The 13,682-nt window shown below is 48.5% G+C and overlaps 1 protein-coding gene across 1 annotated transcript in view; it reads left to right on the top strand.

The window, feature by feature from the left end:
* KIAA0355 (KIAA0355 ortholog) overlaps nucleotides 1-13,682 on the top strand; it is a 51,804-nt gene that overhangs the window by 31,881 nt on the left and 6,241 nt on the right. Inside the window, exons 6-9 of the mRNA XM_018562892.1 lie at nucleotides 1,767-1,925; nucleotides 5,689-5,786; nucleotides 6,585-6,710; nucleotides 8,580-9,637. Coding sequence (XP_018418394.1) covers nucleotides 1,767-1,925; nucleotides 5,689-5,786; nucleotides 6,585-6,710; nucleotides 8,580-9,637 — 1,441 coding nt within the window. The remainder of the gene's footprint in view (nucleotides 1-1,766; nucleotides 1,926-5,688; nucleotides 5,787-6,584; nucleotides 6,711-8,579; nucleotides 9,638-13,682) is intronic.

Genomic DNA, 13,682 nt, shown 5'->3' on the forward strand with positions numbered 1-13,682 from the left:
TTAGTGTTATCAGTGATTGATGGCCCTAAAATGATTGCTCTCACTGCGACGTTCGCGGCGATATGTAACGTAGCGCAATTGTCATTTTTGCGCGCTGGGGCACCGGGCGCGTATTTACGTTTATAGGTGCGTAAACGTGGGGGTGGGGGAGTTGAACATTTTGGGGGGTTTTTTCACTTTTTTTTATATGTTACTTTTATTTTTTTTTATTTATATATATTTTTTGCACTTATTGTTATTGCTGTTATATAGGGGGATAACAAACCCCCTATATAATAGCAAAGGCACACTGACAGGTCCTCTTTATGGAGACATTAGGGGTCTCTAGGACCCCTGTCACCTGTGGACCCCAAAAGAAGCAGAGATCTGCTTCATCAGCTTCTTTTCTCTGGCTATAGCAGCCAGATGACTGACGGGTGAATGCGGAAGTGATGTAATACACATCACTTCTGCATTCACAGCCCGGAGGGAGACAGCAAGGAGCTGATCTCTCTCCCTCTTCCTCCTGACGCCCTCCGAGCCGGTCCCGGGCCGCAGATGGTGCAGCGAATCCCGGGATTGCAGGTGAGGTGTCAGGGGGGCGGAAACGAGCACATATAGACGATCGGCGGGCTATGGAGCAGCCGATCGTCTATATGTGAAACACCCGGTAACGGGTGTTTGCATTGGTCGGGTCTTCTCTGCCTGTGCGTGCCCGCCAGGGGGCGCGCACGAGCAGAAAAAAAATGCCGTCTGGAGACGGCAACCCGCCAATGCAGCAGTGCCGTCCGTCTGTTTTTTTACAACGGGCGGACGGCAAGTGGTTAATCCATTATCTAGACAAGGGTCAGGGCAGGTGGCAATCAGCCTAATCCATTATCCAGGCAAGGGGTTAAACAAATGGGAACATTCGGAGTCAAGGAAGATGGTACAGGAGCCAGCGAGCTAGAGGTTATCGCAAACCCGGAGTTCTAGGCTTCTTATGTTCAAATAGAGCATCAGTGCTGCAGGGCAATCAGGACACGGAGGTAGAATAAGCATTGCATGGCCTACCAATGCATGGGCAGGGAAGAGAGCGAACCTGAGTGGCAGGGAGAGCATGACAGGCAGTTTGGAAGCATGCTAACAGTGGCCTTATTTGCAGCCTGGGCCTAGAGGACCCAAGGGGCTATACAGAGAGACTAAGGTGTACTACAATGGCCATGCACTACAGTACCGTTGCCACTTTAAAAAAGGAATAGGCCAGGCCATGTCTTCTCTTAGCTACTGGTATGTTTTTGGATTGTGGGAGGAAACCACAGCAGGCAGAGGAAAGCCCCACAAAGGCACTCTGTGCCTCACTGGGGGGGGGGGGATATTTTTCTTCACCTCCTGACAGAAAATCTCTCCAAAATGTGGGATTCCTTTTGTCCTGGTGACTGTGTTCATCAGCCCAAATATTTAGCTGCATTTCCCCAGTAGAGACCCCCAACTGGAGTTCTAGCCCTGGGAAAGGCACATCTGCAGCGCTTGATTAGTGGACCCGGAACCTGCGCTGGCGTGGGACCCAGGCGGCGGACTTGGGTGAGTAGTGAAAAAAGTGCAGGATCACTTGGTGTGAGGGTGGGGGAAATATTTGCCTGAATTGAATGTTGATGATCAATATGAACGGCAGTTAGTATATTGGGATGTTCCTGTATAATTTTAGGAATCCTAGATATTGAATATGTGGTTCTCTAAAGCACTTTTATTCATGAGGCCCACTTTAGTCCTTTTAGACGTCTCTAACATATTGCTTTTTATTCCAGCATGCAATGCTGCAGCTGATAAAGGAAGCCGATGGACATAACGGGATGACTGACAGAGACGAGTCACCGGTGACAGAAATTCTCAATCAAGTGTGTCCTTCTACGTGGCGGGGGGCATGTAAAACTGCAGTGCAGTTGCTGTTCGGCCAGGCTGGTCTGGTAAGTCAGCGAGCAGCAAACCGTTGTCTGTCCTGGTTTGTTACTCCGACTCTGGGCTTAAAGGAGATCCCTAGAAAGATAAAAAGGGGCCGAGAGCAAGTTCATTTAATCAGTGGGGACAGGAAACAGACTGTCTGTGTACGCTTCATGGTTTAAGACCTGTGTTGGCTGATACCTGCAAATGCCTGAATTCTGCGTATTGTGCAAATGCCACATGGTCCAATTTACTTTCAAATCATTCAAAAATTAAAGCATATGTAAAGCCAAAAGGTTTTTTTTTTTAATTTTGGATAGAGTAGCTTTTGATACAATACTAATCTTCAATTCAGTGCTACTCCTGCAAAAAAGTCCTCGTGATGATGATTCTCTTCCATGCTGAATGATGCCCAGCGTCCATGAACTCACATCCTGCAAGCCTGCGATGTCAAACGCACACCCCCCGAAGATGCGTCATCACACTGGCCTGGAATTAAATTCCCTTCAAGGTGTTTTAGAATGAATACCTTTTTAAAAGAGAGCTGTGGGGGGTAACCTTTTCATCCCATAGTTCTCTTTAGGGTCACGGGAGGATATATACTAACCTCCTCCCGTGACCCAAAGCTCAGTATATAGCGAGCTATTGACTGCTATATACTTAGAGCGCCGTAGCCGGGACAATACTGTCGAGATCCACCTAGCTGGCTGATTGACAGCGGGCTCTGCCTATCTAGAAGCAGTGCCCGCCCCCTCCCCCGTCCGTTCCTCCAGTTAGCGCCAGAGGGGGGGGGAATCCCTCCGGGGAGTGGTGACTGACCATCACGGCTCTCTGCAGGGAGATGATCGGGAAGTGAGCGAGCGGCGGTATGCGTTCACTCACTTCCCGATCAATAGAGCTGACGTGGGACAGTTTCAATGTCACTTGTTGGCTCTAACTAGGAAGATGAGTGTAAATCACTCACCTCCATAGTTCTCCTTTTAACTGTCAGGGATCGGTGTGCAGGCTTTTATTTGCTTGCATTTTCTCCCCCTTGAGACTGACCTATCTTCTACCTGAGTTCAGGCACAAAAACCTGATGGCCCTACAACTCGATGTCCAGTCTGCTCTAACAGGGAGAGAATACAATTAAAATAAAGAGAAACTGCACCATTAACAGTTGAAGTATTGAGAGTTGTATAACATATGACCCTTGGTGACTGGTTCTCTTTAAGGTCTAATAAAATATTGGAATATCAGACGGGATATTGATTATCGCAGCCGTGAGAACCAGCCTTGTTGAGTGTTGTCTCTCCATCAGCTCTTCGTGACACAATCACTGTCTGTCACAGCCCATAATATGTGTCACACCCGGCGCAGCGAGTTGTCACTTGCTGTTTTAATCCCACACATCCCTATTGAGTCAGGACTTTGTTTACTCCTGGAGTAAGGATGAGACGGCAGTCTCTTATTTACTTGCCCTTGTTATCGAGCTTTAAAGGGGGGGGCATGCTGGCAGCGTGGGGTTATGATCTCATAGGACTTTGTGTACTGATGGAGTTTTTTGTGATAAGATGAAAGGAAACACCTGCCACACCAAGGACGGAAGCTTTTCCCCCATCCCCCTGGTAGGCCCGGCTGGGAAAAAGACATGTTTTTGCATCTGGCTGTTCAGTTGACATTCAGACTTTTCAGGCTCGGTTGTAGACTAAGCTTTTACAGCTTAAAGGAGAACTATGGGGTAAGTGCTTTTCACTCACCTCATAGTTCTAGCCGACCTGTGACAATGAGACTGTCACGGGTCGGCTCAGTAGATCGGGAGGTGAGCGAACGCATACCGGCGTTCGCTCACCTCTCGATCCTGTCACGGCTCTCTGCCATGGCAGGGGAGGGGCTGGATTCCCCTCTCCCTGCTCCGATCCGCCAGCGCCGACTGGCAGAACGGACAGGGGAGGGGGCGGGTACAGCTGGCTCTGCCTCTAGATAGGCAGAGCCAGCTGTCACTCACGCAGCTGGGCGGATCCCGGCACAATTGTCGGGATCCGCTCCAGCTGCGGCGTCTCAGTATACCGCGAGCTACAGCTCGCGATATACTGAGCCTAGGGTGACGGGAGGACGCTAGTTTGTGTCCCCCCTTTACCCTAAGGAGAACTATGGGGAAAATACTTATCCCCATAGTTCTCCTTTTTAAAGCTGAAGTGTATTGTATGCATATAATACCTTCCTGTGTTCCCTCCTCACCCCCATTAACTCATAATGATCATTCCATCAGATTATTTTGTTTTCATGAAATGCTACTGTTTTGGGACCCGGTGACATCATCACTGGTTGGTTCTGCTGGTCTTTGCTCCACGATAAGATCGTGTTTTGTGGGAGGGGACAACAGTTTGTCTCAGATCTTGGTTCTTCATTATATGAAGGCATACGTTCTCTGGCAGTACTTTAGTCATGCGTTCTCCTCCTGTCTGGCCCATGGTGCTGCAGACTTCAGCTATGCAGTCTGCTGATCAGCTGCTTGATTGCATTGTAATCAAGCAAATGATCAGCAAAGTGCACATCTGATCAGGATCAGGCATGTCTAAAGGGATGCCGGAGATGTGTCTTATGATATAATACTCAGGAACAGCAGACCAGTGACTGACGCCAGTGCTGATTATCGCGCCCACACATGACAAAGATGATAAAATGATTGATGGCAGAGAAAGCGAATAGCTGTGAGAGGCGGGCCAGTGAGAGTACGGATCAGGAGTAGAAGTGATTGATGATGACTGAAAGGAAACCAGTAAGAAATAGTAATTTGTAAGAATCCAAATCTTCACAAGTTGTTGTAGAATAGGAGCCTTAAAAGAGAACTATGGGGTAAGTCGTTTTTCCCCATAGTTCTCTTTAGGGTCACGGGAGGACACAAGCTAGTGTCGTCCCGTCACCCAAAGCTCAGTATATAGTGAGACCGCTGCAGCCGGGATGGATCCAGATATTACTGTCGAGATCCACCCAGCTGCATGAGTGACAGCGGTCTCTGCCTATCCAGAGATAGTCAGCGCTGGCGGATCAGAGAGGGAAGGAGGGAATCCCTGTGGGGAGCGGTGACTGACAGTCACCTCTCTCTGCAGGGAGATGATCAAGAAGTGAGCGAGCGACGGTATGCGTTCGCTCACTTCCCGATATATTGAGCCGATGTGTGACAGTTTCATTGTCACGCGTCGGCTCCAACTATGAGGATGAGTGATTTTCACTCACCTCATAGTTCTCCTTTTTAACTCTCGGGGATCACTGTGTAGGCTTTATTCACTTGCGTTTTCTCCCCGTCGGAGCAGGCATTTCAGCCCACTGTCAGGTTGCAAGACCCCCCTGTCCCCCAGAAGCTGATCTGTCCCCCAGAAGCTGATCTATCTTTCCTGCCTGAGCTCGGGGCTATCATCTGTGCTCACAACAATGAATAGATGGATAAAGATGATCCTGTCCTTTCCCCGCCCCTCTTTTCCCCTCGTCCATTCACAGAACTCCTTGCATGCGGTAAAAGTAATACAAGGCTTTTTGTGACTGGACAAGAGCGCGGGGGGGGGGCGGGGGGAGCTACACGTCACTACCCCAGACTGTACTATAGCCAAAACTCTCATTGGCAGCTCAGGAAGAAGAGCGCTGTGAGTAATATCTGGCATCAGGGAAGATTTGTACAGTCACCAGCATAGATCTGAGCATTAGATACTCCTCATTGGAGGTAACTTGTATGACATGGAGTTGCACTTTATCAGTGTGGGGCTTACTGATTAATAAAATGCTTATGATCTTTTCTTTTTATTCCCCTAGGTGGTTGTTGACACAGCACAGATTGAGAATAAGGAAGCATATGCACCCCAGATCAGTCTGGAGGGGTCAAGGGTTATTGTGCAAGTTCCATCTACCTGGTAAGTAAATTTAGACCGGAAATTTGGCGTAGTATCGGAGCTTGGGTAACCATGTTTTCCCATGGCGTTATCATAGCACTGGCATATCTATCAGTATGGTCACTCTCCTTACTAAGGTGTTTGTCGGTGACCCAGGCTGCAAAAGGGTTCCCTGCCACTTCACAGGTCGGTTGGATATTGGGCTGTGGACTAATTGGTGCAAAGCTTGTAATGAGGGAGGCCTGTGGCCCCTAATGGACTGTAGCAGCATGGAGTACAGAAGCCTCTTCCTGCAGTATGCATGTTCTGTTATTCTATTTAGTAGGGAAGGAGATAACCTATAGGCTGCTTGTCAGCATTGTTGTGCAAGCCAGTTCAGAACTCTCCACACTGAGCACACAGTATATGTTGGCTCTGCCTAGGTGCACCGTTAGGAATACTGTGCAAGCCATATTCCGTGGCGGGAATTCATCAATACTGGAGCAGACAAAAGCTGGAGCAGATTTGCACTGCAACCAATCACCTTCTCTCTCTCATTTTCAAATGTTAACTGGACAAACTGAAGAGAGAAGCTGATTGGCTGCCATGCACAGCTGCCTCCTAGATTTTGTCTGCTCCAGCTTTGATAAATTCCCTTTGGTGTGTTTTGTATGGTAAATATCATGCTGTTGGAGCCTGGATAGCTGGACTGATCAGACCTATATATAAAAAAAATACATGATGTATGTCGCCTATTGTCCTACCAAAAGAAGAAAATCTTTCTGAAATGAATATCTGATAATAAAAAAAAATAAAACACCATTTCTTTTGCATATGCAGGTGTCTGAAGGAGGACCCAGCGACCATGTCTCTGTTGCAGAGAAGCCTGGACCCAGAGAAGACGCTGGGACTGGTGGATGTCCTGTACACCGCAGTCTTCGATATCACTCGCTGGAAGGAGGGCCGGTAGGTACCATTTGTATATGACAGATACTGTGTCCTTACTGACATGGGGTACAGAGAGCCATATACATTTTTCACATTCCTTTCCTACTGCTAAATATATCATTAACAGTCGGGATTAACCAAAATGACATTTTTAGACATTAAAAAATTTGTCAGGCAGAAACCGAAAGTGACTTTTTTTTTTCCCCACCTTTTTTACAAATGTTACATTCTTCTTTTTTTTTTTTACTTTACTGTCGGGGGTTCCGGTGAAATATTAGGGGGGTCTAAACAGACTTCTGATATTTCCCTTTTAAAATGGAATAAGGATTGAGTCCTCAATCTCTTTTTCTGCAGCCCAATGAACAGGAAGCTGTCAGTTCTCTGCCGGGCATCGGCAGCTGGATCGGCTCTGTGTCCCCTCTGATCCTCACTGCCTCTGCCGACTCAGGCAGGGGAAAGCAGCGGGTTTTGGAGGGGACACAAATCTGCGGCCGGCAGGGAGGAGAAAGAAGGAGAGAAGACGTATGTCTGGAGCATCATCTAACTAACTCTTTCAGTGAGTAAAAATGGCCTTTAGAATTGGGGGGGGGGGGGCAGGGTATCATAAAAGGTTCGAGCAGGGGTAGCCAAACTCCGGCCCTCTAGTTGTGGCGGAACTACAAATCCCATGAGGCATTGCAAGATTCTCACAGCCACAGATAAGACTCCCGGAGAGAGATGCATCATGGGATTTGTAGTTTCACCACAGCAGGAGGGCCGGAGTTTGGCTACCCCTGGGTTAGAGCAATACTGATCGTTTCATCCCCTTGTAATGGTGATTTAAAGTTCAGGTTCAACCTCAGATATTCTTATACTATTGGGCTAGAAGAATGCAAAATAAACCTCATACAGGATGTATCCCCACAATGGGGGGTAATTCCTGCCTAAGGTCTGTTCCTATATGATGATCCAAGAATAACATTATTGATGAGTCCTCCTGATAGAGGCATGGCGTCTTCCTTTAAATTCTAATATTGTTGTGTGTCACCTCCCTTCTCTTGGTGGAGAATTCCTAAGTCTTACCAACCTTATAGGGAAGAACCCTTTTCTGGGCTTGTAAACAAATGGTTGCTCCAAAGGTCTAAGTTGATGTCCTCTTGTCACTTACACTGTCCTGAATGCTTGGGTAGGAATTAGGGAAGCACCGATACCGGTATTTTGGTACCGATAATTTTTTTTTTTTAGTACTCGCCGATACCAATTACCGAGTTATTCAATTCAGCCAGGCGGTGTTTAATGACTCGCCACCTGGCTTCCTGATTTAACAAGATGGTCTGTCCCCTCTTACCTTGGTATGTCCAGCCTGTCACCCCCAGCCAGCCCAGCCCCAGAACGCGGCCTTCTCCAGTACACAGCCGGAGCCGCCTGGCCGGCCCATCGGGAAGCCTGGCGCCGTGTAATGACGCCCTGCTTTCTGATTGGCCGGGAGGCCGGCTCCATTATCCCTCGTCATCTCATCACAAGTGACGAGAGAGCATGGAGCCGCTTCCCGGCCAATCAGGAAACCGGGCAGCGTGTAATGACGTGCTACCCGACTTCCTGATACCGGAAGTACTCGGGCTAGGCATCGGAGCATTTGGGCAAGGACGAGTACTCGCCTAAATACTCGGTATCGGCACCTATATCAATACTAGTATCGGTGCATCCCTAGTAAGAATTCACCTCCTATTGAGTCTTTGAGTTCAATGCCCTCATTTTGGGGGGGATTCCATGGGGGACAACAGGAATGTCCATTTGCTCCATCTTTTTATTGATCATGCATGCAATGGTTTAGATCTGAGTAATGCATCGTTCGTCTTCTGTGTTCTCTCCCCAGTTTAGTGATATTGATGTTTTTTTCTGTTGCAGTGAGCAAGCTTTGCCAATCATCCAGATCCAGCTGCAGCGGGACACCTCCGACTTCGGACACCAGATTGACCTTCCGCACGGGACCGGCAGCAAGTCATCGGGAGGCCTGCAAAAGACGTTTTCTAAACTGACTTCACGGTTCACTAAGAAAGTTTCCTGCCACAGCGGGAGCTACTCTGTCCCCCAGACCCCCTCCAAACACGTCTTAACCACTAGCAACTCCGAAGAGAAGGCGAAGCACCCCAACCACACCGATTCCAAGTTACAGAGCATGCTGACCATTGGCAGTTTCTCCAGGTCCATGGACACTCCCCACTCAACCCACAATGCAAACAGCAGCCAGCTGGTCAACGGATTCCTTGTGGATCGCCGAGAGGACTTGCTCAAAGGAGAAGAGCAAAAGGACGAGAAAGGAATGAACTTGCCCTCCGACCAGGAAATGCAGGACGTCATCGATTTCCTGTCTGGATTTAACATGGGCAAATCCCAGCAGACTTCACCTGTGGTCAAAAGGAGAAACTCCGCCACTGCGTCTGTTGTGCCTGAGCAAAAACAAGGAACTGTCAAACCACCGGCACAACCCGCAATCCATCCTCCTGTTCACCCTCCTCAGCAGCAGCAAACTCAACCTCAGCAGCAGCAGGGACTGCTACAACAGCCACCGCCGCTGCAGCTGTCGCAGAAGCAACAATTGCAGTATTATCAGCACTTGTTCCAGCCAATTGGGCAGCAGCAACAACAACAACAGCAGCAGCAACAACAACAGTCACAGCATCCCCCAGGAAAATGGCTGAACTCCTCCAACCAACCATCATCACAAGCGGTGGGAAGTGGCCTGTCTCCTATTGGTCAGATGAACCAGTGGAGCAGCCAGGGGGGCTCCGATCTCAGTTCGGACTTGTACAGCATGGGACTGGTCAGCAGTTTCATGGACAACATGATGTCTGAGATGCTGGGACAGAAATCGCAAGGACCTCGAAATAACACCTGGCCAAACCGGGACCAGAGCGAAGGGGTGTTTGGGATGCTGGGAGATATTCTGTCTTTCGATCCAGCAGGTAATGAGCCGTGATCATTCCGCTTTGCCGTCAAATCCTTTTTTATACTGCACAGGTCTGAAGATATTACCCTTTCATCATCAGTGGTTATAATGTATGCCGAGCCTGAACTCCTGTCGGGTTTTTAATGCTATGCAGTGGGTCCATTAGAGAGATTTCCCTAACTTCCTGTCTGGTGAAATTGTTTCCAGCAGGAAAGGAAGCGAGGTACATTCTGCAGCAGGGACACTAGCAAAAAAGAACTTGACAGGGGTTCTAGTCTTCCCCTACTCGCAAAAGCAATTTGACTGCCGTCCGTGTTCCTGTTGGTGGGTTCCCTCACTTCCTGGATGGAGTTACACTTTTTATTACCTGATGTTATTCCCTGAACCCACCAATCCCCCCCCCCCTCCTGATTTGCAAGATGCGTGAAGGTCAATGACTCACTAACTCTTGTATCTCTAACTTGACAGGCTCCTTTTAAAAGTGTATTTCGTTCTCATCTATTCACGGACACGGGCAGTCATTAACCTTCGGGTGATACTGGCACACCGGCCCGTCCGGCTTTTATCTTACGAACATGCTACACACCCGCCGAACGTCGTGCGATGCTCGGCGGGTTTTCAAACATGTTCGTAAGTTAAGTTGTGCGACCTTACAGTAGTAGAGGTCGCACGGCTTCCACACACCTTACGATAATCGTACGATCGCGGGATTTCCCGCGATTATCGTAAGGTGTGTGGGCGCCCTTACACTACAAGCATGTCTCAGTTTTTAGCCAGTGTCCTAGGATGGACATCTTCTCTTCAGCTCCGCTGTATTCAAGACCAACTTATTATTACTAGCGCTGTTTTCTTACTCTGATTTATTGTCTACATCACTGCTAGAGCGGGTCCCTCCTAGTTCAGCTATCTGCAATTCTCAGCCTGGTTTTTGGAGTACTACATCCGGACCTTGCTAGACTGGAAGTCGCCTTCGGGGACTGGATTCTACTTTCCACACTCTGTTCTGGAAAAAGTTAGCTGCAGAGTTTTTTTTCCTCCAGGTCCAGAACTGCTGCCTTGTCTCTGCACTTGTCTTGTCTCTAAAGACTCTTTGTACGAGTCGGTCGGTAAGGCAAGAGCACTAGAGCTACTTCATCTTTAAATTCTCCATTCCTGATGTTTTCTAACATGGAAGTGTCTCATTTTGTGGGACTGAGCTCTGACATCGGCTGGATGGAGTGTCCTGCATGCTGCACTCTCTCTCTCTCTGTCCTTCTGCAGCTCCTGCCTGCGAAGAGCCGCGTGGAACTTTGATCATCGGTCTGCTGCTCTCCTACAGGGACTGGTCACCTCTGGCCATCTGAGCCCAAGCTGCTACTAGCTCCCTGGTTTTTTGACTATCTTATGCCTTGCCTCTTTCTCTGAGCCTTGCATGGTCTTACCACCACACAGTCGCAATGCGTCTTGAGTTTAGACATGGGGAGGACAGTCCTACTGTACCAGGTGCTCCCAGCTCACACACTACTAACCACTCTGGGTTGCTTGCAGCGCACCTACTGACAGTGCCGATGTCTGCAGCCTGAAGTCATGTTCCTAGAGTCTATCCCGGGGTATATCCGGCCCTCCAGCTGTGGTAAAACTACAAATCCCATGAGGCATTGTAAGATTCTCAGACATGACTCGGAGAGAGATGCATCATGGGATTTGAAGTTTCACCACAGCTGGAGGGCTGGAGTTTGGCTACCTCTGGTCTATCCCATCATTGGAGTCTTCCTAAGATCCATCTGGGGAGGCTGGATCCTGTTTTTTTTTTCAGCTGAGGCGCTGGCTCTAGTCATGAAAGACTTTATGTCCCAGATCCCCCAGTTATTTGCTGACTGCAGAGGCCACAAGCGCACTCCCACACCTCCTGAAGATTGTTTCCTGAATCACCCATGGCCTTGGGGAATTCCGAGCCATCGGCCAGAGAGACTCGTTCCGAGTCGCATTCCCTGCTGTTACTCCCAAAATAAAGGCGACCATTTTGGCTCTTAATGATGCCATGTACATCGCTCTGAAACTAGAGATCAGCCTGTTGCTTCAACCACTTCTTCTGTTTCCTGTCTTGGGTCCCTCAAAGCTCTTAAAGTGACATTAAACCCTCAGATTTTTTAACATAAACCAATACTGTAATGTGCGCCTTACTGTAATCCATGGTTGTTTCCCTTCTCTTTGCTGCTCTTCCTTTTAAATCCTTATCTCTTCTCATGCTTGGGGAGAACTTCCCTTTTCAGCTCAGGGCCTCTTCCTGTAGTGCTGGCTCAGGTTACAAGCCTATACAAACGTATACACAGACACCATATATCCATTCCTGAGACAAGGCAGTCTGCTGCAAAACAGAAGTTCTGCAGAGCATGAGAAGAAATGAGGATTTAAAAGGAAGAGCAGCAAAGAGAAGGGAAACTACCATGGATTACAGTAAGGTGCACATTACAGTATTGTTTTATGTTAAAAAATCTGAGGGTTTAATGTCACTTTAAGACTTCAAAGGCTTTTCCCTTTCACCTGCTTTTCCAGTTGGGGGACATTTTTTGACCTTTGCACGCGCTTTGACAACTTACATCTCCGACGTTTGGGTTTAGGAGACGGTATCCCAGGGCTACAAATTTGGAGTTTCACTCCATTTCCACTCATCGATTTCTCACCTTCACCCTTCCTGTGTCACCGCCTGACATACCAGATCTCCATCAATCCCTCTCAGGTCTTCAGAACCAGGATGCCATTGACCCAGTCCCTGTGGCATAACGGTTTCTAGGGTTTTACCCCAACCTTTTCAATGTTTCTAAGCCCAAAGAGTTTGAGATCCAAAGTTTCTCTCTTCCGTTCAGTTAAGATTTGAAAATGAAAGAGAGAAGCTGATTGGTTGCTGAGCACATCTGCTCCAGTTTTGACAAATTCCCCTCTGAATGTCTAAGCCAAAAAATTCCACTTGGCATCCAGCAAAGTTGTCATCGCCTCCCTTCCCCAGGGACATTTTCTGATTGCTGTGACCATCGAGGACATGCACGTGCATACCCCTATGTAGGCAGTGCACCAATGGTTCCTACGTATTGCTGCGGGGTATCAGTTCACGGCTGCGCACTTTGTGGTTTATGCTTATGATACTTTAAATCTTTGGTTCTCAACTGGTGGGTCGTGACCCAAAAGTGGGTCACGACCCCATGTTCAGCGGGTCGCCACGTGCCTTCCCCTTTTCTTGGTGAGACACTCCTCAGCCTCCCCCTAGCCCGACACTGTCAGTTCTCACGCCAAGCAGCCATTTAAAATATGCTGCCCGGCGCTGTGTGTCAGCTTGGGGTGGGGGGGGGGGTACGGCCACGAGGGAGCTCCCTCCATGCGTCCATTGCTTACAGCTCCCTCACATGTAGCGGTGCCTGGCCTGGACTGACATCACATTCTGGCTCCCGGCACCTCTACAGATCACGCAAAGGTAACTGTACAAGCAATGTACATATGGATGGAGTTCCGTCACAGCAGCCCACACTGGACCCCAAACTAAGGCTACACTCCAGTTCTCGTAAGGTAGGGAGACTGGGTGAATCCTTATCCTATAAATAATCATTCTTTTTTGGGAGTGCGTGTGTGTGTGCGCAGTGTGACTTGGGTTGCGACCTAATGACAAGGACATATGTGGGTCCTGAGGTTACGCAGGCTGAGAACCACTGCTTTAAATAATACATATCCATAAATGTTCCCCTGGCATGGTACGGCGGAGCCAAACTGCTAACAAAAGTGAATATTTCTGTACACAGACCGGGACAGAGGCCACGAAGATACCCATGTGAGAACCGCGTGCCGGTGACCGCATTAAACGCCGGACTCTTTTAGCCTCGTCTGCCCATTTGAGTCCAGTTAACAGAGTTCATGTTATTGTCAGTGGGTACGCCGGAGTTTATCCGATAAACAAAAGTATCGCGGGCTGCTGACTGGCCGCGAATCCCGCATTGTGTTCTATTCAGGAGTAGAAGACAGTCGGGCTTAAAAGATTAGTGTCTGGGATAACAGGGAACAAACAGGCTGACGCTGTTCTGTGTTTTCTCCCC

The sequence above is a fragment of the Nanorana parkeri genome, unplaced genomic scaffold, assembly GCF_000935625.1.
Source record: "Nanorana parkeri isolate BGI_ZX_2015 unplaced genomic scaffold, ASM93562v1 scaffold609, whole genome shotgun sequence".
Classification (NCBI taxonomy): domain Eukaryota; kingdom Metazoa; phylum Chordata; class Amphibia; order Anura; family Dicroglossidae; genus Nanorana; species Nanorana parkeri.